The following is a 27,413-nucleotide window of genomic DNA, read 5'->3' as shown; positions in this document are numbered from 1 at the left end:
ATTAAACTGTGCAAAAGGGCATTTAAGCCACTTTAAAGACCAATTTTGTGGTGTGTACAAGGGCCCATTCACTACAGCTGGTTGGGGACAGTGCTTCTGCCCACAATAAGAAGTGCTGATAAAAACAACTCTGTCACAAGAAGAGCAGGTTTTTCATCAAAACAGGCTTTGCTGCAAAACAGACCGCTTCCCCTTAAGACAGTTCCCTCTGAACCCAAAAAACCAGTTCCTGTTGAAATGGCTTCTGACAGATTATCTGCAACCAGCTCCAGCGGTGATTCCCCACCAGGGTGATTCCCAGTCAGGCACCTCAGGCACCTTCAGATCTTTCCAAGGGTGTGGCAGGGCAGGGCAGGGCAGCACCCCACCCCCCACTAGTGCCCCCAGGTATGGGGACCTGCTCCACCACATACACCAGACTGCAAAAGGGCGTCAGCAGCCTCCGAGGCCTGTCCTTCTCCTGGGGTAGAGGAGCGAGTGGGAAGGCCAAGGCAGAAGGCAGCACCTTCCCGGGGCGAGTCGGGCCGGAGGAGGCTGACAGAGGCCAGGCCCGGGGATCTCCGGGAGCTCCAGCTCAGGGGGTGGGGCACGGCCCGAGCCTCCAGCCTCGGGCCACAGCTGCCCCCTGCGGGCCTGGAGGCGCCGAGCGCAGGGAACGCCCCGGGCCGTGTCGGGCCGGGCTGGGCCGCTCCTGCCGGCGCTTCGGGGGCTGGGCCGCGCGGCGGCCCCGGGACTTTCGCAACATCCCCGCGCAGAGGGAGGAGCCCGCGCGCCCGCCCCGGGGCCCCGCTCGCTCCGGCCCCCGAGCAGGGCCGGGGTGGGCCCGGGGCGCGTACCTTGAGCACGGCGACGGCGCCGCCAGGGCTGTGCACCTCGAAGGCGGCAGCTTCGTCCCCGGCAGCGGCGGCGGCGGCCTCGGGCTGGTGGTAGCTGAAGCAGGCGGCGGCGATGTCGAGGTGCCCGAGCGGAACCGCGTCCTGCGGGCCCTTGAAGTAGTAGAGGTAGCAGCGGCGCGGGTCGAAGACGAACCAGCGGCTGCGGAAGCCGCGCAGCGGGCCCTTGCCCGACAGCTTCTGCAGGTAGCCGCACAGCTTGGGCGCGCCCGGCCCGGCCTGCTCCGCCGCCGGGCCCTCCCCCGCCTCGCAGCCCCCTGCCGCCGCCGCCGGCATCCCGCTCCAGCGCCGCCGCCGCCGCCTCTCGGGACTCGTAGTCCGCAGCCTCTGCCCTCGCGCCGCGGGGCGGGGGCGGCGACAGGAGAGGGCGGTGACAGCCCGGGCCCGCCCCGGCCCCGGCCCCGGCCCCGTGTGTCGCGGGACCCCGCGCTCTTGTGAGAAAGCCCCTCGTCCACTGGAGCAGACAACTCCTGGGAGAGCCGGGAGCAACTCCGCGGAGCCGCCTGCCTCTTCGGTATTAAAAGCAGCACGTACGTTTAGTTTCCTTAAATGCCTCGTGCTCTGGGAGCAGCTGTAAGAAAGAGTCTGCCTAGGTAGCAAAAGTCACTTCCCCACACTTGTATAGAGCAAGCAGCCCAAACGGGCAAATTCATGTTAATTAAGTTCCGGGGGGTTTGCTCTTGTTTCAACCAGCACAAAGGGAGGGCCCTTAAATCGTTGGCGACGTGTAGGGAGGGCACGTAGGTGCATATCCGCAGTGCCTGCAGGTAGTAGCTGCTCACCATCCCTGCTCCCCTTTGCCACCAACAGTGTTTGCAGGGGGTTAGCGATTGCCAGCAGCATCTGCAGGTGGTCACCAACCCCTGGTTGGCGCTCCCCCTCCCCCCTGCTGCTGCTAGCACTGGCGGTGTCTGCAGAAGCTGCCGCGCTCCCACCACCGCCAGTACCGCCATGCCCCCCCAGCCGCCAGGGGCACGCATTATTTATTCCTCAAATTACGCCTAAAATTATTAGAGCCAAATTTTGCTGTGGGCTTAATGCTGCCGTGGAAGAAATCATGGTAAGGGTGTACTTGACTCAGATAAGTTCATCCCTGATTTACATCTCTTTACCTTCAGAATTTGGCCTGTGGGAATCTGACCTGCACCATAGCTTCTTGGCTTGTTTGCATCTCTAAATCCCATGTTCAGTCTCTTAATAAGAAGTAATGTGTCTGATTAGATAATCAGATAGCTTTGGCACTGAATAAGAACATAAGACACCTGCTTTGCAGGGTCAGATCACAGGTCCGTTTAGCCCAGTGTCCTGTATCTCATAATGGAGAGCAGATGCTATGGGGTAGAGTGTATATGTGCAGGGCCTGTCCAGATTGATCTGTCCCGCTGCTCCTCTTCACCTACAGCTTTCAGCATTTAGAGGCCTAGGAAGTCCTAATTACTAGGTTCCTCTAACTACAATGTTTTATACCCACTTATGGACTTAACCTGCATGAATTTCTCTAGTTCCCTTTTAAACCTGGTTAAATTATCAGCCTCTACAACACAGGTAGGCAACATTTTTTGGCCGGAGTGCCAAAACCCCCCACAATGCTTACCTTGGAAAGTGCTGGAGTGCCAGCATGCCAGAAAAACAAAATGAGGGCAGGGGGTACGTGGCATGATGCCCAGCCCTGCTGCCCCTGGCCCCCCAGCCCTGCTGCCCCTTGCCCCCCACCCAAAGCCCCTGCCCCCCAGGCTCTGTGGCTGTCAGCAGCTACCCAGAACCTGGGCCAGCTGCAAACATCTGCTGCCTCTCCGCCCCCTGCTCCCCAGCAGCCTCCCAGGCCCAGACCTGGCCCCAGCCTGCAGGGAGGTAGCACATACCGGCAATGCTTCCCGCTGTGCTGCCCTCACTGCTTCTGCAAAACAGCATTGGAACCTGGCACGGCAGGGCACAGCGGGGGGCACAGAAAGCTGCCTGCTCTGAGCTCCCCACTGCCCTGCCACACTTCCCCTGTGTGCACAGGAACAACATGGGCAGCAGTGCAGGGTTGTGCCCCTTGCTGCTGCCCCCACCTGTGCCCCTCTGCAGCATGGCACCCCATCTTACTTTCAGTTCCCTCTGGGTACCCCAGTTGCACTATGCTACCTGGGCATTCTGGGCTACTAGCTCCCCCAGCACTATAGGCAGCTACCACATTGCCCCACCCCCTGGGGCAGGCATGAAACAAGCTGAGGGTTGAGGCAGGAGCCCTGAGACCCCTAATGCTGCTGCAGTCAGAGCAATAGAGGCAGGTGTAGCCAAGTGGGAACCTGGGGAGGCTGTATACTAACCACTTCTATGGTGCAGGTCACCAGTTAGACAGCCCTGGTTCATACGGTGGCAGAATGACTTTTTTATATATTTCTTAATTTCTTGTACCCTATTTGTCACTGTGATAGCTGATGAACAAAGTCAATGCTGCCAGAGAACTTTCTACAGTAATTCGAAGATCTCTTTTTTGAGTACTAATAGCCAATATAGAGCCCAACATAGTGCATGTGCATCTCAGGTTATTCCTTCTTATGCACATCAACTTTATATTTATCAATGTTGAACTTCAGCTGCTACTTTGTGACCCATTCACTACATTTTCTGAGATGTCTCTGCAATTCCTCACAGTCTGCTTTGTTTTTTATCATGCTGAATAATTTGGTGCCATTTGCAAACTTGGCTACATCATCATTCAGCCCCCTTTTGAAGTCAATTATAAAAGTTAAATAGCACAAGCTGCAGAAAGGACCTTTGGGGGACCCTAATGCTTACCTTTCTCCATGGTGAGCAGTGACTATCTATACCTATTCTTTGCTTTCTGTTCTTCAGCTAGTTGCTGATCTGGTGTGCACATGCCCTTACAACCTCATTCCATAATAGCCTTTGATGCAGGACTTTTATCAAAAGCTTTTTGAAAGTCCAGATGCACTGGGTCAATCAGATACCCTGATCTGCTTGTGTGTTGTTGCTCCCAAAGAACACGACTATATTAGCTAGACATAACTACAGTTTACAAAAGCATGACTGGCTCCTTCCTAAGAAGTCCTTTTCATCCCTGTGATGGACAACTCTATTTTTTTTGTAGTTTCTATCAATAAATACCATCTTGTTCTGGTGATTTGATACTGTCTTAGCAGTCAGTGCTTCTGATTCTAGATCCCAGGTTAATACGCAGAGGGAGGGCTAGGACACTAATTCAGATATTCATATGGCATCATCTGATAAGAAAACAGTACTGAGTTAACAAATAACTAAAGCCCTGTTAATAGGGAAAGTTGGGTAAGTCAGCTATTGAAATCAAAACAGAGAGAAAGTCACTTCCTGACCAGTTCTAAAATGAAGTGAAAGTCACCAAAGACTGAAATTCTGGAATTCCCAAAACTGACATTAGACGTATATTTCTGCTTAACCACATGTATATCTAGACACCATTTAAAATAGACTGATTGGGGGGGAGCATATCTTACGATGGTTAGCAAGGCTTCACAATAGGCTGAAGCTTTGTTAATAGACATGAGAGGAAAGAAAGCTGATTTGCTTAACAAAAAGGTAAATGTAATTTCTTCAACACGTACTGTTTAATATTTTCTTCTCCAAAGAGTCCGATAAAAGTATAATGTATAAAGCACTCAGCATCTCACAGGATCTTGCCCTTCCTTGTAAGAAATCATCTATCAAACAACATATCACACTGCCTGCCTCCCAGTTTTTAGGGCTTCTGTAGAAGTCTCTGATTACCCTTTTCTTATCTCATTGATTCAGATATGCTTAATCTCACAGAGCTTGTCTTTTTATTTTTATTAACATGTCAGCAATGGCCCTAACCCTATACGCTAAGTGTTATTCGTCCTTTGCCAGTGAGGACGACCACATCCAACGGGGAGCTGGGGGGAGAGGCGGAGTGAAGAAGAGAGAAAAGAAAAGGGAAAGGAACAGGGAGGGAGAAAGAAGAAAAGAGAGAGAGGAAAGAGAAAGGAAGGGGACGGAGGCTAGGTCACATGGGTACATAGGTGACTTCTAAGCCTGATCTTTGGCTTAATAAGTAAAGTACAGTCAGTCAAAAAGCCCAAGGCTGAATTGATTCAATCTTCACAGGTTAGTCTAAGCTACGTAGACTGAACTGATAAGCAAGTGAACAGGCATTCATTCACTTTTGATTATGGAAATGCAGCCACATGCCTGCAGAGGCCTAGGCCAGAAACTGGGGGGCATTAGAGCATTCCCCGCTCTGCTTGTCTGCAGGAGACAGCTTGAGTCAAGGCTAGCCTGCCCATCCTACAAGGGGGAGTTTGCAGGAGGGGTGCAAACCATCCCAGGATGCTGCAGGACTGTGAGTTAACTTGAATCTGGGGGAGATCTGGGACAGAAGTTCAATGAATTGATTTAACCTAAATCAGTGAAGTCTGATATGACATCCATCCAGGTTTATCTTAAACCAGATTTGGCCATTTTGGAAGTGGTTTATGTCCACTGAACTTCTGTTGTGTTAGATCTGAACCAGCTTCTGATCATGTATACCAGGTGTTTATGTATAATTTCTGTCCCAAGCCATGAAGTGATGAGCACCCTTAGCTCCTCTTGGCATCAGCAGGCAACATATATGTATGCCTCTAAGCTAACTCACAGAATCAGATCCTAGGCCCTCAAGACTTTCTGTAATACTTCTCTTCTTTCTTTCTTGCTGTACAGCTTTCTCACTTACAACACATACCAGGAGAACTTCAACACACTGTGTTTACAGTTAATTCACAGAAACGGAAAGTTCCCCTTCTTAGGCAGATATGTTCCTTATTTCATCCATGTCCTTTTTCTACAAATGTAAGCCAGATGTAGACTAATAAGTGATGGCAACATACTTCAGTATCACAACAATATTTTATTATAAACTAAATATTTTCCATGGAGGTTATATTCAGTGCATATGCTTTGGCTTTTAAATTTTCAGCTCTAGAAAACAGATGCAAGAGAGGTACCCTGGATTGTCTTGAGTTCCCTAAAGGGTGCCACGGGTTGCCAGGCATTCACAAGATTAACCTAGAGTTTTCAAATAGAAATCGATAGTGTTAAAAACATTCTAACCAGTTTTGGTCTTTCTGAATTGTTCGCTCTGTATTTTTGTGTACTTAAGAAACAAGAAAAATTAAGCTGGCATTTTTCAAGGGGTGCTTTGAATCTAAAAAGCTTAGAACCACTGGATCCAGCCAGTGGTTTGATCTGGTGCCCAGAATGGGGGTGGCAGGCTCCATCCATTCCATAGAAGGGGGCAGTAGGCAGCCTTGCCCCAACCCACCCTACAGGGGAAGGGTAGTTGACCCAGCCCCATGATGGTGGAAGGGAGGATAGCCCATGGTGGGGTTGGGGTGTGGCCCGGTCCTGATCCAGTTGTAGGGTGGGAAAGGACATGGCCCAGCCCTGATCCAGTTGTGCAAGGAGGGAGGGGGAGCAGGGCATAGCCTGACCTCAATGACCAGCCCAGCATGGCTTGGAGCTTAGAAATTTGGCAGTGGGGAGGATGGCTATATTAATCACTACCATTCCACCACTGCCAAATTTCCTGACCTATGGGAAGCCAAATGGAATGGCTCCACAGACCAGAAATTGATGACCTCTGATCTAGAGCATGCTATTAAATACAAAAGTACAAGGATAATAGAGCATATCCTATGGCTCATGCTTTGGTGTTTACACAAGTACATGAAACTGGTAAATTATAAACAGTCTAACATTATTTTACACCTGGTAAAAGTGAGATCATACCTCCAAAGTTAGAATGATTCAAGTACCCACTGCTGCACGTATGTTGGAAAACTGAAACTGAGCCTTCAATTCTTGTCTTACATATTCTGAGTTACTGGAGTTTAGTATGAATTCCATTGAAACCTGGACATTTTCAGAAATTATTTTTAAAAACTTGCTGCTTCTGGTTTTCAGAGCAGGACAGCCACAACTCATAGTATCAAAGTTTGAGTCCAGATTGCAATACTGCAGCATGGGGCTAAACTAGCTCTATTGATTTCAGGGTGTCTAACACAGTAGTTCTCAACCTTTTTTAGACTTGAAGAACACCTTTGAAAATGCCAGCTTTTAGTTTTTACTCATTTCTCTCAGGATCTCCTGGAGTCAACAACACCTCCCTGCCCCCCCTGCAACGTAGCAGCGTGGGGAGTGCCTGCGTGTGCAGTTTGTGGCCCCGCAGCCACATACCGCACATCAATACTTGTCTGGCTGTGGCCAGAAAGACCACAACAGGTCAGAATGTTTATTAACACTGGATTCCTATTTGGCATCTCTGGGTTTATCTTATAAATCATGTTTGAACACCTATGTGTGTAAACAGGTTGTGGCACCCTGGCTGAGAATCCCTTGTCTAACCGAATAGTTTCATTTTACATGTTACTGGCAAAGATAATTTTTTGCCAAAGATAATTGCCAAGATAATTGTTACAGGAGCCTTTGCCATCTGTTAATGCACTTCTCCGTAGTGCTACAGTGCTTCAATTTGTGGGGGCGGACCCAGAGAGCACAAAGTTGTGGAGAGCAGGAAGCAAAAATTTCACTATGCCCTTTTTACAGCAGGAACCAAAGAAGTTGCAAGTTGTTTTAATTTACCCTTATTAGAATGCTCTTCTATGGACCATTACTGTGGCTGGGGATAAACAGAGCACATCATGCTCTAGTTCTTATACCAGTGGTGCAACTGGGGAATGGGGGAGGTGGGGGGCAGGGGGACCACAATAGGGGATAACCACCCCAAGTGCTGACTTGGTGAACTGGGATGTAAAAAAAAAGGTAGCTGCTGCTGGCAGCCCCATGTTCACAATTGCAAACGTGGTGGTAACCAGAAATCACCATTTCTACTTTGTCTCTGGAACCTGGATGCATCCCTGGACTGCTGTCCAACACTTTTCCTCCCCACCACACATACTTTTAGGCCTGCTCTAGGTCACATTAAGGTCCCTTATGAATATTACGTTTACCCAGTTTTCAAAACAAACCCCTTCATTAGTTATCAGTTCATCACCCAAAGAGTAAAATGGTATATACTGTGTTTTAGTTGGTTGGAAACGGTCAGAGCAACTGAACTTTTAACATACCTTAAATGTTCTGATATTTTATAAAACCACTAGGTGGTGCTACTTTACTGTTTCACATTCACCACTGTAAATCTTGCTCTTTTCTCAAAAATGAGAACTGTACCCTGAAAAGGCCAGCATATCAAAGCAAGAAAAGTCATGTATAGAAATGTAACTTTACATTTTCTGGGTTTTGTATTAAGAGTGACTGATATTTTTTGTGGGCAAGATCTAATTTTGCTTTCTGAGCTCAGTCTGAAAGATATATAGGTTGTCAAGAAAGATATTAATTGTATTTTTTTAAAATGTAACTTTTGTCAAGAACTGTTTTCATTTAGAAAAGGCAACTATTACATGACTCAGTGAAGGGGAGGGAAGCAAAGTTGAAAGGCAGCATGAGAATCTAGTTATGTGTTTGTGATCTGAATCAGCTGTTTCAAGATGGCTGACAGCAAGACTGAGCAGGATTTTAGGGAAAAATTAACAGAAATATAATTTTTATTTATTTGTATAAAAGAGGTGGAATAGTGCCAGAAAATAATCTGCAAATCAAAATTGATGAGGGTTCTATTTTTTTACAAAGCATTTTTTTTACTTAGTGTCATCTATCATTGATTCCGAGTGGAACATCTGAGAAAGAGGGTGTGAGGAAAACTCACCAGAATCAGGAGAGAGGCAGCAGGATGCTGCACCAACAGCCAATCACAGCGAAAGTGAAACCGGGGCGGCTGGAGCCGCTGCAGTCGAAGATCAAAGGAAAAACCTATGGCGGAGCCGGGAATGGCTCCCACATCCACCTGGGTGATTGGCTGGGCGGGCAGCTGAAGCTGGCAGAAAAGCCTCAACCGGAAGGAAGCCAGGGGGTCTGGAAAGAGCATCCCCGGCTGGCCCAGAGGGGTCAGAACAGCCAGAGGATCTGGAGGAGGAGGCTTGGTGGCCCAAGGAGTTGCTGGTGGACCTGGTATGGACCACAGCCAGTAGCCACAGCAACTGGGACGTCAGCAAATGCAATGAGGATGGGACCCTGACCCGAACGACTGGCGACAGGTACTGAACTCAGGGGGTCAATGATGTGTCAAGGGAGGCAGCAGCCCAGGTAGAACCCGGCTCTGCATAAGCCAAAGAGCAAAGAGGGGCCTTGGAGAGTGCTCGGCAACCGCAGCCCCAAGGAACTGAGCACTGGAGACAACCCGAACATGGGCCCTGACAGGCAACATCACAGTTGGCATTAGGCGGGGTGTAGGGGACGTGGAGCCCCACGAAGAGGCAGTTGTGAGGATGGCCAAGAGAAAGGACCGGGGGGCAGGACCAGACATCATCTTCCCAACTGGAAACTTCTTATCAAAGGCGTGGCAGATGACACCCCTGGGGATCTGACCCGAGGCCACTCCCAATAGCCTGGCCATAAAGCCTAAGGAGCAACAGCAAGGTAATTAAAGAACCCAAATGTGCGATGCTCAGGAGAAGGGCACGGGAAGTTACAGTGGGTCAGAACTGGGACTAGGATGAGGACCAAACTGCAGAACAAGAGTAGGCAAAAAATTTAGCATGGGCACAAACAATATTTCTACATATTCGTCTTCTTTTCCTGTGCAATTTCATATATTACATGGCAGTGGGGATTAGAAAAGGTCCCGATATACATGAATGGACCTCAAAAGTTTCACTCTATGATCCATGAAAACCTGGTTTATACACTAGAAAACAAAAAAAATTAAAAGAGGTATAAATGTAGTTAAACTGCAGAAGCTTTAAATCTGTTCCATTCATGTTTAAAGCTACAGTAATTTAATCCACTTATACCTCTATTATAGAAGCAGAAAGATTAAATGGTTACACCCTTTCGATTGACATGTATTCTCAACCAGTATCTTTCCCCTTCCTCCTTGAAACAGCATATCATTATGTCTGTCCATAGGTTCTGTAACTGGCAGGCTGTTTTGGTCCTATGTAAGTGCCTTTGTGTTGTGTGTCTTTGCCCATATCTTGTGATATAAAGTGAATGAAGAGTTTTAAGTAAAATCAGAGCATTACCTGCATAGTAACATAGAGGGGCTAAGGCCTATCTGGAGGGTCACCACACCATATGTCAGGGACTTTACATTTTGCAGATTTTCTGTTCTTTGGTTTTAGAATATTTTATGACATCACCTCTCTGTAATGCGTAGATATTTGCATTTTTCCTATTAGGATTTACGAAAGCACTTGTTCTTACGCAGTGGCTAATGTGATGATTTGCATAACATTCCTGCACTGGTACAAAGTGTCCTTTAGTTTAAGTAAGCTCAATATCCAGAAAATCTAGGATCAAAGGCCACCCAGAATAATGTACATTTACATAGCAGCTTTCATCCAGGTTTCTAAACAGCTTTATGAAGTGTGATTGTGAGGTTAGCATATAGTATTATCATCATCACCCTCACAGACAGAAACTGGCACATGGAGTGGCTTAGGCTAGACTGGTTAGTTTAAGTGACATGCTCTCAGTTACACATTAGAGTCATTAATAGAGGTCACAACAGAATCCAAGAGTCCTACCTCCCTGGCCTCTGTTCCAAAAGCTGCATCTGTGCAACACACAATCCTAGAAATAGTCCTGTCCATAATTTAAATGCGAAACTGTCCAATAGGGATTGTTTTTACAGTCAAAGGTCACTGTAGCATAAGAATGCCTCAACAACACAGACCATTGCTAGAAAAGGGATAATGTTAAAACCATTACTGTGTGTTTAGACTACCTGGTGATCCTATCCAATGAGGGAATCTTCTGATGGCTGGGTAAGTGGATATTTGATTAAGCAGTACAGAGTTGCCATAACACTAAGAAGCACAGAAGATGAAACAGGTAACACTGTGCTCCATACTTGTCCTCCAAAGCCATCTCCACATCCCTCATTTTCTGGAATAAACAGAGCAAGCACATCATGCTCTAGTCCCGGACAGAGAGGGGTGGTGGCAGTGGTAGTGGCAACAACAGTGGCAGCATCAGCTGGGGCGATGGGTTCCCCTTCCCTGTCTGCTTCCCCAGGACATTACTGGCAGCCACAAGTAAGATGGGGAACACAGGGGGTGAGTGGTAATCTGGGGAGCTGGGGGATGAGGGACAGTAGGCCCAATTCAGGGGGGCAGTGAGGCAGTCAGGGCTGGTGGGGAGGAGGGGGCCTAGGGGAGCTTACACCAATGCGTAGCCTAGTGTAGCCACATGTTAGTGTAACATCAGCTGTGTAACACAGATCACAGATAAACCTGCCCTGGACTGGTATAACTTTAAGCTGCCTAAAGGGTACTTAAAACTAGATTCACACATTAATGTTAATTAATTCACTCCACAATCAAGGAGTTAAGAGCTCCAGGAGCCACCTAAAATTAACATGTAATAAAGCCCTCTGTGTCCTTTCTCATCCCACTCATTTAGATTCCTACAGGAATTTAACCTTCAGAGAGAGAAGGTAGAAAGTCCTGTGGCTGAGGTACTGGCTTGGGACTTGGAAATTTTGTTTTAGATTCCTGGCTATATTACCTATTACTGTGTGATGCTGAGCACATTAATAAGACCCTAAACAATTCAGTTTCCATTAACTCCATTAGGAACTACAGAGGTTTCATACCCCTGACAAATGAAACTTGTAATCTCTAGGTCTCAAATAATTTTCTTGCACACCTTATTTGTCTGTATTATAACCTTTCTGGGACAGAGTCTGGCTCTTCCTCTTATAGTTTCATAGTTGGTAGATGTAACAGGAGTAACTCCCTAGGGCTTGCCATGCTCTCCCCAGTGCCCCTTACCGTGTCCAGCCAGTCTACGATGTACCCTCAGTCTCGCCCGTGACATCTTTGATGTCAATTATGTAATTAGGGAGGCTGCCTCTTCAGTTCTCCTGGACACGGTTATCCTCTTAGCCCGGCTCTGCTAATGGGTGTTCCTGGGCACCTCAGCCTTATGGGCTATGCGTGGCTCCAACCACTCCTTTACCACACCCCAAGCCTCGCAGATGTACCAGACGTTGTTTGGTCAGTCTTGCTCTCTGCACCCTCTCTGGCGCTCGGGCTCTCCATGGCCCTCATCTTGCCACCGCGCCCTCTGGCGCTCATCAACCACTGCCCCCTTTGCCTTGGGGCTTCCCATCACCCGTCTTTTCTCTGGGGCACTTATCACGCTGCCCCCTGCTCTGGGGTTGTGGCAGCCTTGGAGCTCAGGTGGCTGTAGCCATGCCTGGCCCCAACTCTCCTCCTTGGGGTCTTGACCTCCTGCTGGGCTCAGGCAGCCTCAGCCTTACCTGGCCTCCAATTCTCTGCTCCCCTTTGCCCTGGGGCTGGGGTCAGTGCACTCCCAGATGCTGTGCCCTCTCTGGCTCCTCCAACCCCTAATAGCCTCACCCAGTCCTCTGGTGTAAACCACAAACACAAAGCATAAGCCCCTGGGCTATAACGTAAATTCTAGCCGCTCAGCTGTAACATCCTTCGAGCCATCCAACGGGTACTCCGTCTCTTCCCCAGTATCAGCCTGCTTGTGCAGTCCAGCTTCTCCCCTGTACTCACATAGGCAGAGTTCTCTCTCCCTTGGCAGCCAGCAGCCCACACCCCCTGGCCTCAGACTTGTGATTTATATATAGGCACCAGGCCCTGCCCCTTCTGGTCAGCTGACCAGGCAGGTGTAAGTTCTTACCCTCATTAACCAGTTGGCCTGGCAACCTGCACCTGGGTCCTTATCTCTGCTCTCAAAATAGCAGGCACCTTTGTGCCCTGCTATAGTAGGGCCGGAAGGGACCTGAGCAGATCATCAAGTCCGACCCCCTGCCATGGCAGGAAAAAGTACTGGGGTCAAATGACCCCAGCAACGTGTTCATCCAGCCTCCCCTTAAAGACCCCCAGGGTAGGAGCCAGCACCACTTCTCTTGGAAGTTGGTTCCAGATCCTAGCCGCCCTGACAGTGAAGTAGTGCCTCCAGATGTCTAGGTTGAATCTACTCTCTGCCAGCTTGTGACCGTTATTTCTAGTCACTCCTGGTAGTGCTCGGGGGAACAGGAACTGCCCCAGTGCCTGCTGGTCCCCTCTGACTAGTTTGTAAATGGCCACTAGATCCCCCCTCAGCCTTCTCTTGTGGAGGCTGAACAGGTTCAGGTCCTGTAGCCTCTCCTCGTCTGGCCTGTCCTGCTGCCCCCGATCATGCATGTGGCCCTTCTCTGGACCCTTGCCATGTTGTCCACATCCCTCTTGAAGTGCGGCACCCAGAACTGGCCTGACCAGTGTCACATAGAGGGAGAGGATCACCTCCTTGGACCTGCTCGAGATGCATCTGTGGATGCATGATATGGTTGACCTTCCTGACTGCATCCCCACACTGCCGGCCCATGTTCATCTTGGCATCAATGATGACTCCAAGATCCTTTTCTGCCTCTGCACTGACGAGAAGGGAGTTCCCCACCCTGTATGCATGCTGCTGGTTCTTCCTCCCCAGGTGCAGCACCTTGCACTTGTCAGTGTTGAAACTCAGCCTGTTCTCATCTTCCCACCCCTGTAACCTGTCTAGGTCTGATTGCAGCCTATGCCTTCCGTCTAGCGTGCCCAGATCCCCCCACATCTTAGTGTCATCAGCAAATATGAACAGGGTGCTTTTTACCCCCTCGTCCAAGTCACTGATGAAGATGTTGAACAGTGCAGGCCTGAGGACCGAGCCCTGGGGAATCCTACTGCCCGCATCCCTCCAGCTCAAAAATGACCCATCCACCACCACTCTGTAGGTGCGGCCCTCCACCCAATTTGTGACCCATCTGACTGTGTAGGCATCGACGCCACAGTCACCTAATTTTTTAATCAGAATGGGGTGAGAGACAGTGTTGAAGGCCTTCCTAAAGTCCAGAAAGACTATGTTCACTGAGACACCTGCGTCCAAGGATTTTATGAACTGATCGTAAAAGGCAACCAGGTTGGTCTGACAGGACCTGCCTGTAATGAATCCCTGTTGGTTGGCCCTAAGCATAACCTCCCCTGCTGGCCCCTCATGGACATATTCCAGGATAATTCTCTCAAAAAGCTTACCCAGGATCAAGGTAAGACTAACTTGCCTATAGTTTCCTGGGTCTTCCTTCCTCCCTTTTTTGAAGATGGGAACCATGTTGGCCCTCTTCCAGTCCTCTGGCACCACACCAGAGCACCATGAGTGCTCGTAAAGCCGTGCCAGGGGTCCCGCAATGACCTCTGCCAATTCCCTCAGCACTCTGGGGGGGGGAGATCATCTGGACCAGCTGATTTAAATACGTCCAGTCCCTCCAAAAGTTCCCTGACTAGATCCTCACTGAACCTTGGCCTGGGTGTGCCTCCCCTGGGGCCTGAGGGGGTCCCGGTGGGGGGTTGATCCAGTCCCTGCTCAGGAAAATGGAGGTAAAGAAGTTGTTAAATAGGTTAGCTTTGTCATCTGGTGTGACGACCAGATTTCCTGGCATGTCTTGCAGGAGCCCCATGTTACCCGGTACCTTCTTTTTGCCCCCTATGTATTTTTTTTGTCCCCTATGTATTTGTTTGTACAGTGACTAGCACAATGGGATCTTGATTTCAATTAGCGTCATTAGCAGGGATCCTGGTTTTCTCCGATTAAAAATTACAAATTCTCTGATTAAAAACCCAAAATCCGTGATAAAAATTAAAGGCCCCCCCACAGACCCCTAGCCCTGCTGGTACCCTGCACTCCCTCCCCACAGTCTCAACAGCCCTCCTGATGCCCCTTGCAACAGCTCCCCAGACCCACAGACACTGACACCCACCCCAGCAGGTAAGTGTGTGTGGGGGGAAGGGGCGGGGCAGGTTGGGGGAAAGGGAAGGTGCTGGGGGTGTAGATCAAGAAAGGGGGGAGAGTGCCTCTGTGCCTACTCCTAGGAGCAGGGCCAGGGGTGAGGGCACGGGTGCCACCCTTTGGGCCACACGCATGCCAGCTGGCCTGACAGGGGGTTCGCACATGTAGGCCGCCACTGCAACTCTGCCTCTGCACCCTGCGCTACCATCCCACGGCCACCTGTACAGCTTTGAGGGCAAGTGGCACAAGGCCAGCATAGTTGCAACTACCGTGTGTGGGCCACATATGTGCCATCCAGGCGGGAGGTGAAATAGGGCTTGCATGCAGCAGAATGCCCCGCATCCGGCTGCACAGCTCCGCAGTGGTGCAGGGTGGTGGCAGTTGCATGCAGGCTGGGGGGCTTTGTGGGCAAGCACTGCCACCACAGAGCCGTGCCCTTCACCCCTGGATCCTAGAGGTAAGTGGGGCTTGGGGGCTGTGGGGCAGGGCGGGGAGAAGATGGTTGGGGGCTGAGAGAGTAAGGGGTACTGCCGGGCCCAGGCGGCACATTGCAGCTGGGAGCAGGGCCAAGGGGTGAGGGCAAGGGTGCCCCTCTGTAGGGGGGCTTTGTGGGCAAGCGGTGCAGGGTGCGTGTGATGGTGCTTGCCATTTGCAGGCTACACACATGCTGCCTGGCCACCTGTCCAAGGGTGGGGGAGAGGGAGGCTGGCATGTGGCCAAAACACAGCTCTGTGCCGGGCTCTGCAGCCACAGTGAAGGATGGGGGGGTGGAGGAGGGGCAAGGGCTCGCACGCAGCAGCTGCTGCCACTTACCTGGAAGGCTGTGACAGCGGTGATGGCTGCTGCCTACAAAACCTCCTGATGCTGCCACAGAGCCATGCCTGGAGCTATGCAGCTGGCTGCCAGGAGGGAGTGGCAGCATGGTGGTGGCTGGGTGGCACACAGCCATCCCCACCATCACCCCACTCCGCTGCCGCTGGCTGCACAGCTCCAGGCACAGCTCCATGGTGGTAGTGGGAGGTTTTGTATGCAGTGGCAGTCACCACTGGCACAGGTGGCCCCACAGGCAAGTGGCAGCGGCCGTCTGTGATGGCAGTGACAGCCACTGCCTACAAAACCTCCCGTTGCAGCTGCGGAGCCATGCTCAGAGCTGTGCAGCTTGCAGCAGCAGTGCGGCAAAGGGTGGTGGTGGGAATGGCTGCGTGCTGCCTGGCCACAACCACACTGCCACTGCCACTCAGCGGCTGGCTGCACAGCACCGGGCATGGCTGAGTGGCGGCAGCAGGAGGTTTTGTAGGCAGCAGCTTTCACCGCCGTCACGTCCGTCCAGGTAAGTGGCAGTGGCCACCGCATGCGAACCCAAGCCCCTGCCCCCCCCCATGCCCCCATCCCTCATCATGGCTGCAGAGACAGCCATGGAGCTGTGCTCCGGCTGCATGCCAGCATCCCTCTTCCCCTACTGGGCAGGTGGCCGGGCAGCATGTGTGCACCCCGCATCATTTGCCTGCAAAGCCCCCCCACAGAGGGGCACCCCTGCCCTCATCCCCTGGCCCTGCTCCCAGCTGCGATGTGCTGTCTGGGGCCGGCAGCACTCCCCACTCCCTCAGGCCCCAACCATCTTCCCCAGCCCTGCCCCACAGCCCCACTTACCTCTATGATCCAGGGGCAAAGGGCAAATCTGAGCCTGAGCCCAGCCTTGGCTGCATCAGAGGCTCAGTCCTCACCCTCCCCCTTCTTCCTCCCCCTCTGGCCAGGGCTGGGGGTTTCCCTGCCCTTTTTGCAATTGGCTTCTGCAGGCTGGAGCTGTGCCAGCCTGCAAGAACTCTTTGCAAAAGTGGAGAATCCGTGGATTTCTCTGTTAAAAAGAGAAATACGTGTTTTCTCCAATAAAAACAGGGACTCTGTGGTTTTCTCCATTTTTTCTGTGGGAAACAGAAAACCCAGATCCCTGGTCATTAGACACGGCAGTAATTAAACAAAAACAATCGTACTACATGCTAGTGTATATATTCAGGCATATACATGAATCTCTGTCTGTACATAATCTATACATACATATGCACACACCTCTTCTGAGTATCTCCATTATCTTATTGGGAAATTCCTCCATTCATGCACCATCTTCATTGTCTTCATGCTGTGTGCCTCTCACAGTTAGTGTCATATTTACAATTTAGACTAGAGAAGTTAAACTTACTTGGCCCCATGGGATGGATGAGGGGTATGGGGCAAGTCCACAGGCTGGATCAGGCCCATGGACTGCACCTTCCTGCAGCCAACATGATGGACTCAGCACATGCAGTGCCAGCCTGTAACAGCACCCCATCCAACTCACCTGCCCACGGTGGCACAGATGCTTGACACTCACATGGTCAAACTGGCACCGTACCAGCTTGAAGTGCACTCCTGATTGCCACCAGGGTGATAGGCCAAAAGTGTGTCAGAGATGGGGGCGAGGGAACAGCAGCCAAAGGACTTGAAACAGGCCCAGCTGTTCTGACTCCTTCCAGAGCCCTGAACACTCTCCCTGCTATGGGAGAAGCCAAGGAGGTGCAGGCTATGCATGCCACAAGGGATGGACATCTGGCTGTGCCCCAGGCAGCAGCTGGTGAACCAGCTGCATTTCAACCAGGAAAGACTTGGGGAGCAGAAATTAGTATGGTGCTTGCTGGAAGCATCAGAGAGATGCTGCTGACAGTCTCTGTGGCAGGCAGCACCAATCCAGGCTCACCCTCTGGCACAGCAAGGGCCAAGCACACACCTGGAGCCCCTGCCTGAAAACCCGAGCCCAGCAGAGCTGGCAACAGGTACCCAGGGGGCGCCCACAGGGGGTGTAGCAGGGCACTGAGGTACCTGCTCCTTGAGGAGCGATAAACTAAGGAATCCAGCTGTGGGTTGCGAGGGTAACCAGTGGGAGTCAGCTGACCAGAAGGGGCAGGGCCTTGCTCCCATATAACCCCAGGCTGAGGCCAGGCAGGCAGTGTCCTGTTGGCAGCCAAGGGAAAAGGAGCTCTGCCAGAGCAAACAGCGAGAAGAAGCCTGACTGCACGAGCTGCTCCTGATTGCTCTTATGCGGTGGGGAATTCCCTGGTAGGAATTGAATGTGGTTCTAGCCGGACGGCTTAGATTTTATGTTATAGCCCAGGGGCTTGTGGTTTTTTTGTGTTCACTATTTAGACTGGAGGACCGGGTGAGGCTACTAGGGGTTGGAAGAGGCCTCATGGGGGCTCCACGGTAGTGTGGGGACCCCGGCACCAGAGAGGGTGCAGCATTTGGGGGTGCACTGACCCCAGTCCTGAGAAGGGAAGCAAAGAATCGGAGGCCAGGCAAGGCTGAGGCCGCATAAGCCCAGCAGGGGGTTTGAGACCCTGAGGGGCGGATTTGGGGCCTGGTACGGCCACCTGAGCCCCAGAGAGGGGGCAGCATGAGGAGTCCCAGAGAGGGGGCAGCATGAGAAGCTCCAAAGCAAGGGGGCAGCAACTGATGAGTGCCAGAGGGCCACAGTTGTGAGAGACAAGCCAGAGTGCCTGTGTAGCACAAGTTGCAAGAGACAAGCCAGAGCACCGGTGAGGTGCAGGCTGTGAGACAACCAAGGGCACGGGTAGAGTGCAGATTGTGAGAGTGGAACAGACCTGAACAATGTCAGGTACATCCATGAGGCTTGGGCTGTGGTGTAAGGGGAGGAAAGGAGCTGCAGATAGTGCCCCAGGCATTGGGGCAGAAAACGGGCAGCCTCCTGCTTAATTAACATCCTCTAATTAAGCAAGTAACAACAAGGCATGGCAGGCGAGAAGGTGGGTGGTTGGCCCATAACTGGTGTTGCGGAGTCACTAGTGGACGGACCCTGAAGAGGCACACCTGTCACAGTGGGTAACTAGGGAAGGGCTCCCCAAAGCAGTGTCTCAGCCATATGGGATCACCAGTGATGCCCGTGGACTGGGGACTTGTCAGCAGGTGACTGGGAGGAAGCACATGCTTCATGGGGGTGTGAGAGTGGCCACCCCAAAGCAAAGTCAGAACTGGCCCAGTGCCAACCTGCAGAGGGTCCGCCCAGAGACAGTACATTCACAAGGAATAAGAAGAGGAGAGGGGGCAGAATGCCTGAAGTAGCTCACACTCCCCAGAAAGGGGGAAGAAGCTTGGGGCAGCGAGGCACTAGTGCCCTGCCTGGCCACAAAGCTGAGCTGTTTTGAGTTTATATTCTCTGTTTAGTTAACATTCTTTCATATTCCTACATTATAACAAGCAGGGAATGGACACAAGCCACAGCCTAACACTGTGGGGTAGCCCATGTGGCAAAGGCCTACAACATCCCAACAAATGGCAAATATGACCTGAGTGGAAAGGGGTGGGGTGTAGGGGGGGAGCAGTCCCACAGAAGATACACCACTACAGTCGTATCCGGCCCACAAAGAACCACTGGGTCACATCCAGGTGAGTAGAGGGTCATCTGGGAACATCTAGTCGTGGCGAGCGAGTAGGTCAGGTGTGATGTAGCCAAGGGCACATGGCGCACTGCCCCATGCAGTTTGCAATGTGTGCCAGATGCAGTGCACATCCTGGGCCAGCCAGGGTGGGTGCTATATGAAGTACAGATCCTGAACTGGCTGAAGCACGCACCATGCCTAGCACGTCCTGGACCCTGCATACTGAGCCAGTCCAGTGCGTGCTGCATGTGCTATGTGGGTCAGCTCAGACCCAGGAATGTACTGAGGGCAGGATTACAAGGTTTTATGGGCCAGTTCTGGCCTGTGGGCTGTATCTTCGACATCCCTGATTTAAACAGTAACCCCTTCAGGCAGGAATTGTTTCTTTTGATCTGTTTTGTGTATTAGATTACTAGATAGTATTTTTAAAAGCTATTATAATGAATAGGCTGGTTCTGGACAATCCAATATCCTTCAGATCCTTGTAATTACTACTTATCTTCTCAGGTCTTTTCATTTTCTTTTCAAAAAGAAAAGTAAATCCTCTGGGGTGTATGTTGCTTTCATAAAGGAGTAGAAAACATTGTCAAAGTAGAATAAGAGTAAAAGAAACTAATGAAAGTAAACTAAAATGGAAATTGCAGGTTCAGTTTGAGTAAGCATTTACAGTTCAGTTGGTTATCTGAAACACAGCCAAATTCATTTGGCCTAGGCCAGAGCTTGGGATGGAAATGTCATAAGAGAAGATCTTGCAAGAGATTTATGCTACTATGTTTTTCTAATCAAATGGAAGCATCACCAGAGCAGCCTTTCCTGTAGTACTGTGTCTTGGCATGTCTGTCTTTGGTCTTAGATGAAAACAGGAAGCACACTAAAAATCCAAGTGGGCCAGATTCAGGTTTGAGCCACAACGTTCAGATTTTGATCCAAATACCCAGAAATTCAGGATTGTTCATGAACGCTGTGTTGTTAAAAAGGATAAGGGATAATAGCTCTGTATTATGTTCAAGTATCCTATCCATCTTGTTAATGTTTAGTACCTATTCTGCAAGCAAGCTTCGCTAAATTCAGCTTTATGTAACAGCTTATTACATGCATTTAAGGCTAGGAACATAGATTTCATAGACATTAGGGCTGGAAGGGACCTTGGAAGATCATCGAGTCCAGCCCCCTGCCCAAAGGGCAAGAAGTCAGCTGCGGTCATTGGATCCCAGCAAGATAAGCAGCCAATTTTCTTTTGAAGGTGTTCAATGTAGGTGCTTGAACCACCTCCAATGGCCAGTAAAGAAATTTTTCCTCATGTCCAGCCTGAAACAGTCTTGCAGTAGTTTATAACCGTTCAACCTCGTCATCCTTTGGGGCGCTCTGGTGATCAAACGTTCCCCCAGATCCTGGTGGTCACCCCTGATAAACTTATAGATCACCCCTGAGCCTGCACTTTTCCAGGCTAAAGAGCCCCATGGCTCTCAGCCTGTCGTCGTAAGGTCTGTTTTCCTGACCTCTGATCATGCATGTGGCTCTTCTCTGGACTCTCTCAAGCTTCTCCACATCCTTTTTGAATTGTGGAGCCCAAAACTGGATGCAGTACTCCAGCTGCGGCCTCACCAAGGCCAAGTACAAGGGGAGAATGACGTCCTGGGATTTGCTTGAGAAGCATCTATGGATGCAAGCCAGCGTTTTGGTTGCTTTACTAGCCGCAGCATCACATCGCAGGCTCATGTTCATTGTGTGGTCAATGATGACCCCCAAGTTTCTTTCTTCCATAGTGCTAGCCAGCGTAGTACTGCTGAGCCTGTAAGGATGCTGCTGGTTTTTCTTCCCAAGGTGGAGAACCTTGCATTTTTCAGTGTTAAATACCATCAGGTTCTCATCCACCCATTTGCTGAGCCTGTCCAGGTCAGCCTGGATTGCCCTCCTGTCCTCAGGTATGGATGCTTTGCCCCAAAGTTTGGTGTCATCAGCGAACTTGGCCAGTCCGCTTCTGACTCCAATGTCCACATCATTAATGAAGATGCTGAATAATATGGGTCCAAGGACAGAGCCTTTGGGGGACCCTACTGGTCACAGGGCACCGTGACAATTGACATCTGTCAATTACCACCCTCTGGGTCCGACCATGGAGCCAATTTCACAGCCAGTGGATCGTGGTGGAGCCAAGGCCACAATATGCCAGTTTCACCAAGAGGTGATCATGGGATACCAGATCAAAAGCTTTTTTCAAGTCAAGATATATGACATCAATCTCTTCTCCCTTGTTCAGGTGATAGGTCACCTGGTCATAAAGGGAAATAAGATTGGTCAAGCAGGACCTACCTGCAACAAACCCATGCTGGCTATCCCTCAGGATGTTGGTGTCAGCCAGTCCATTAAGGATGGCCTCTTTAATAAACTTTTCTAAGACTTTCCCCGGTATAGAGGTCAGGCTGCTGGGCCTGTAATACCCAGGATCCACTTTCCTCCCTTTCTTGAAGACAGGCACCACATTGGCCTTCTTCCAGTCTTCAGGCACTACACCAGAGCACCAGGAGTTCTCGAAGATCCATGCCATGGGATAAGCTATGACGCTCGCCAGCTCCTTGAGTACCCTGGGGTGTAAACTGCCAGGGCCGGCTGACTTGAAAGTATCCAGCCTCTCAAGGTGTTCCTTCATGAGGTCAGCATTGATGGAGGGCAGGGGATCTCCCTCACCTGGACCTCCCTGTCCCGTAGCAGGCATGGGTGTCCCATGGGACTGATGAAAGGCCAATGCAAAGTACCCATTTAATAGGTTGGCTTTTTCCTGGGAGTCAATTGTCAGTTGCCCCATCTGGTTTAGCAGGGTCCAGTGTTGCCCTTGCTTTTCCTCCGGCTCCCCACATATCTGAAAAAGGACTTTTTATTCTCCTTGATACTCAAAGCTAGTTGGAGTTCAGTTGCAGCCTTGGCATTTGTAGACACTGCATTTGTTCCTGGATGAGTTGTGCCTGTTTTTGTCCTGGGGAAAATAGCTCAGGGTTGACATGTACACACTACAGATATACAAAAAGCATTTGCCTTACTAGTCTCTTTCTATTAATGTAGAAAATAGCAAATATGTATAATGTCAACACAAGCTGAAAAAGGGCAACTAAATTTTATTCATAATTGGAAATGCTCTAAATTGCAAAGGTGGTTACTTGGGGAGCTAAAACAAAATGTAATACCAATTAGCTCTGCCTTGCTAGTGCTCCATAGTACCTGCTGTGCTGCCTCGTTGCTATATGAATTTACCGTACAAACCGATGGGTTGTGAAGAGAGCAGGTGAAACAGGCATATTCTGGAATCTTCTGAGGGCATCAAGCAGTTAATTTAAATAGCCACCTGGTCTCAATACTGCTGCCTAATGACATCATTCAGTTATTTCCTTGATACAGGGTGTATGCATGTGGGTAACTATTCACCTGAAATGTTCTCTTTTTATTCAATGCTGTATTTATACTCCCAGCCCTCCTGGATATTTGTTGGAGCATAGTTTGCATTAGGGGCCCATTAATTTATTTTAGGACTACACAACATCATCTCATAAATCAGACTAATGCTGCATATTTTTCTTTTGAGTTCTGTCTGTTAAAAGTCTTACTGGAAAAGACATGTTTAGCTTAATATACCTTGAGAGAATTGTATGGTTTCCTGTAACCAGTAAAAAAATAGGACGATTAAATGGTGAGGATGGTAAGAGCAGAATTTTTCTGACATGAAGATGAGTCAGAGGTGCTGATAATGATTGAAGATATATACTTGTTGACGGAACAGTGAATGCCAAATCAAGCCCCTCAGTCCTAAGCATTTAAAATCACCCACTGAAATTGATAAGAATTCTGTCAGAGGAAGAACTGCAGGGTTTGGTTCATCAGTTGTAGAAGAAGGTGATGCCACAACCTCTGCTCCTGTTATGCCTCAAGAGATTCTCTGAATAGTAAACCATCCCTGTGGAACTGAATCAGATAAGAAATGCCAAAGGGAGAAACTCTCTTAAATATGAATAATTTACAAAAAGTCTGGGAAACAGGTTATTTCAGTATCTCCTTTGTAATAACATTTTGTTTGAATGGACAAGATTATCTCCAAAAAACAGGAGATAATTTTCTTTGTAATGGAAAGGATGTGGAGACAGACATTTATTAACAGTGGAGCCAGAACTGCATACCAATGAGCTAGCAGTCACCTCAGAGCTGTGAATTACAGAAAACCATTATTAATTTGCAGCCGGAGCTCTTTACCAGCACTCTAGAAATTAATGGAGCATCAATTTTTCTATATCCCAAATTAAGACAGTCACTCCTGCATTAGGATGCAAGCAATGCATTGTTGTTGTGACATAGTAAGAAAAAACAAGGAAATAGCAAGTGCAGATTGATGCTTTGTCTTTATAACATCCTGCTTTGCCCAATATAGCAACAGTTATGACGTGGTATCCTGCAATCTTTATTCAGATTAAACTCCTGTGGAAATGAAACAAATAGTACAGCTTATCTGCAAAAGCAAATTTGTTTTATGTCCTTGTTTGTTGGTGAATAAAAGTTTGAAAGATCTATTTGTTTTTGTTGCAGGGCACTAAGGTGCCTGCCTGCTCCTTTAAGGGCAGAAACTGCTGAGAGAGAGGGCCCTAGGAGCCAGGCAGAAACCCCACAGATGCAGGTTACTGTGGCAGCCGGCTAGCCAGGGAATTAGCCTGCACCTGCACCCAGTCAGCTGACGGGAAGAAGGCAGGGTCCTGGGCCCATATAAGCCCCAGGGCTGGGACTGAAGGCAGTTAGGGCCCTGGCAGCTGCCAGGGGGAGTGGAGTTCATGCAGAAAAGCTCCATGGAGCTACCTGGGTGCCTGCACTACTGCTGGTGAGACTAATGAAGTTTAGGAGCTCCTAAAGTATCCAGGGCTAAGAAGCACACATTGTTGAGGGAGAAATTGGCCCTCTTAAAGGGACAGAGTGTGACCTTCAGTGTTATGGCTGCTGTTATGTTGTAGCCCAGGGGCTCATATTTATGTTGTTGCTTTTAATCTGGTAGACCAGACTGAGGCTATTGGGGAGGAGGAAGACCAGGAAGACTATTGGGGACCAGTGCCGTGCAGAGCCTCAGTGCCAGAGGGCGCAGCGATGGGGGTCAGCAAACCCCGTTAAGCGTAGAGGGCATGGGAGACAACACCTATATACCATCTGTGAGGCATGGAACGTGAGAAAGGGAAAGTTTTAGAGTCATGCATCTAGCCAATAAGGCTTGGGGTGTCCTGCGAGGCATTTACTTAGAGGGACCCAGCAAGGGGTGTAAGAACCTAAACAGTTTAGTGGGGTCCACCAGGACCATGACTGCATAGTACCTTGAGGGCAGCCTCCCTATCTACCATCTATTATCTTAACCATCAAGATGTGGCAGGAGAGAATAGAAGGCACCTGTAGGGTGAAGCTGGCAAGGTCACAGGGCCCTATGGACATCATGGCCATCCCTAGGGACCCCACCCCATGACCATTTTACATACATGCACACACACGCGTGCCTATGGCCCATCAGAAATAATGGCAGACGGGGATGGAGCGCCGCCACACACCACCCTGTGCTGCTGCTGCTCCACCTCCAGCCCCATGCTCCCCCCTCACATCTGGCCCCATGTGCCAAAGTGGGCGGAGGGTGAGGCCAGTGCTGCACAGCCAGCATCCCATGCCGTCACTGCCTCCAAGGAGCAGGGCGGGGGGGGAGGGGCTCACCCCCAATCCGTTCCCTCAGTCCCAGCTGTCACAGCAGCACTGTGCCATGTGTTTCTGTCTGTGCAGAGCACTGTGATTGGTTGTTTCAGTCAGTCTTGTGATTGGCTGCTGAGACAACCACTCAAAGTGTGAATAAAGTATTACAGACAGACAGACTAAAGCTTTTATTATATTAGAACTACACACACACACTTACTTTTTATATTAGAAATACCATGTCTTGACTTTTTTTTTTAATCAGTTTTGCTGGAAGAGGTCTTTGAAGACAAAAGAACTTGAACAAAATCTTTTCAGCCTTCACCTGAGGTGTCAAGGGTGTTAAGCATCTAACAAAATAACTCCCCCCCCCCCCCGGGCATTTGAAAGGAATCTGGGTCAAACAAGTATAAAACAGAACTAGATCCTTAGCTGGTATAAACTGGTGTGACTCCTTTCAAGTTGGTGGTGATCAGCTGAATATCAGACCAATTAGTTTGAAAGCAGTCTAGTGAAAAAAATCATCCTTTCACTTCATTAGGTTTCAGTTGCTTAAGATGTCACAATCCAACTAGTTTTCTAGACCTGGTTCTTGGCAAAACAAGAAATCAAGACCCAATATTTCTAATGTAATAAGCAGAACAAACGCTAACGGAAAAATACCCTTCACATGTCCTTCTATTTTGTGTGAGAGTTACTTCATCTCCTCTAACAAAACATGGATTAATTCCCTAAAAGTTTTGCATGTGCACTGACCTAATTCTGCCTTTTCCAGGGGATATTGCTTGGTTTCAGTCCTGCAAGTATTTATTTGTTAAAACTATATTGTAAGCCAGTTGCCTAGCCTACTACCTTCTGCACTGGGTTTTGCTCCTTAAGATGTTCCTCAGCTAGTCCTCCAGATAAGAGACAGTCCTTAAGCAACATACATGCAAACATAAACAAAACCAAACCCTTCTGCCCTGTCTTGGGCACTAGGAGGGCAGCCCTTGGCTCTGGCCCCTCCTTGTAGCAAGCTCTTCTGCTCAATCATGTTTATTCTTCTGGGAGCTTTGCTCTTAATAGGACACTCCCTGCCTACCAAACACCCTGCAGTGCGGCTTACTATGTTCTCTTTTAAAAGGGACAGACTGCTCCACTGCTCTGTTATGCATCTCCTCTCCCCCACACCGAGTGGAGTTCCAGCTAGACTAAACACCTTTCGTTCCAGTCCTATTTCCCATGTTCCATTTTTCCATATGAAAGAAATAAACATGCTTGAGTTCTAAACCTGCTCCCACCAAAGCCAATGGCAAAACTCTCTGGTGAGATTTTTCACTCCCATTCAGTCCCTTTTATGCTAAGTTAAAAGGCTGAAACAAGTGTAAAGGGATACTAAAACCTGTGGATCCCACCATGGGAGCATTCTTCTGCTAAATACACTGCAGAAGACAGCCACAGGCTGTCTGCAGAGAGTCCCCTTGGAAATTCTAGTATAGGGGACAGGCTAAGAGGGAAGCAAAGTTAGTCTCAGTGCTACACCATAGCACTAATCTGCTTTAGGTCTTAAGGAAAAATGACAAGATGCATCAGAGGAGACATACACAGTCTTCAGACCAAAAAATCTTAAACATTGACTGGGATATCAGCTGTCTTGGTTTTTGGATGTAAAAAATGGAGACATCTTTTGGATACTCTCTAGCACCCCAGCTCCCACGCACATCACATCACATCACATGGGCTACATTACACATAAACCAGTTTAAGTGATCAGAAAGTGTTTTAAACCTGGAACAGAACAGATGTTCAGTGCACAAAAGCCAGTTTGAAAATGGCTGAAACCGGTTTATGCAATGTCTGTCCCAGACCCCTTGGCTGGACAGGGCGCTGTCTACAGTAGAGCTGGTCCCTCCCCTCTGCTCCTTGGCTGGAGCTCAGCAGAGACTGTAGGTGTATGCCTGGCTTCCTCTCTGCTCTTCATCTTCCCACTCCTTGCTAAGTTGGGATTGTCCCATCCCCTTTACCTTACACAGACACCTCTCAGCATTAGTTAGCATACCACATGCTGGTTATGGTCCATGCTGTGGCAGACAGGACAAAGGCAGAAGCAACAGGTAGCCAGTAATGTCTTGCTGTTTTCTTAATGGGCTGATAAACACTGAGTTAGGGGTGATAAACACTGTGTTATCACTTCCCTGCTGGGCTGGGCTGAAGAGCAGGGGGAGGGGGGGACCCCTTCCTAATCAGAGTGTCCTGCCAGGGCTTGGCCACGCCCCCTCAGCTCAGAACTGTAGAAGGGAAGGGAGGGCTGCTCTAGCACCCCCAGCTTCTAGCCTGAGCTACAGCAGGCATGTGCCTGCATTTCCGGGAAGTCTGCACAGTTACAAACTGATTCAGCCTCGCCAGGTTAGTCTAACCTGCAAAAATTGAATCAATTCAGGCTCAGGCTTTTTGAATGTCTAGCCCTGGTGTTGTTGGTGCTTCACAGATGACTCAAGCTGTGTATCCAAAAAAAACTCAGCAGTTGCTTCCAAAAAATGTG

The 27,413-nt window shown here is 49.5% G+C and overlaps 2 protein-coding genes across 5 annotated transcripts in view; one reads left to right on the top strand and one right to left on the bottom strand.

The window, feature by feature from the left end:
- Positions 1-1,185, bottom strand: part of TBC1D2B (TBC1 domain family member 2B) — a 63,705-nt gene extending 62,520 nt beyond the window's left edge. For both annotated transcript variants that reach the window (XM_090029256.1, XM_090029257.1), the window contains exon 1: positions 837-1,185. In XM_090029256.1, the coding sequence (XP_089885382.1) occupies positions 837-1,169 (333 nt within the window). In that variant the 5' untranslated portion in view covers positions 1,170-1,185. The remainder of the gene's footprint in view (positions 1-836) is intronic.
- Positions 1,186-1,272: 87 nt separating this feature from the next.
- The window catches only part of SH2D7 (SH2 domain containing 7), a 43,449-nt gene continuing 17,308 nt past the window's right edge, over positions 1,273-27,413 (top strand). For 2 of the 3 annotated variants that reach the window (XM_090029260.1, XM_090029258.1), the window contains exons 1-2: positions 1,287-1,423; positions 8,578-9,407. The gene's annotated coding sequence lies outside the window, so the exon portion shown is untranslated. Of the gene's footprint in view, positions 1,424-8,577; positions 9,408-27,413 lie in introns of all 3 variants that reach the window. The other variant, XM_090029259.1, reaches the window with a different exon arrangement.

This window comes from Crocodylus siamensis, chromosome 15 (genome assembly GCF_052110815.1).
Source record: "Crocodylus siamensis isolate JL-2025a chromosome 15, ASM5211081v1, whole genome shotgun sequence".
NCBI classification, from domain to species: domain Eukaryota; kingdom Metazoa; phylum Chordata; order Crocodylia; family Crocodylidae; genus Crocodylus; species Crocodylus siamensis.
This window is presented reverse-complemented; position numbering and strand designations above follow the sequence as displayed.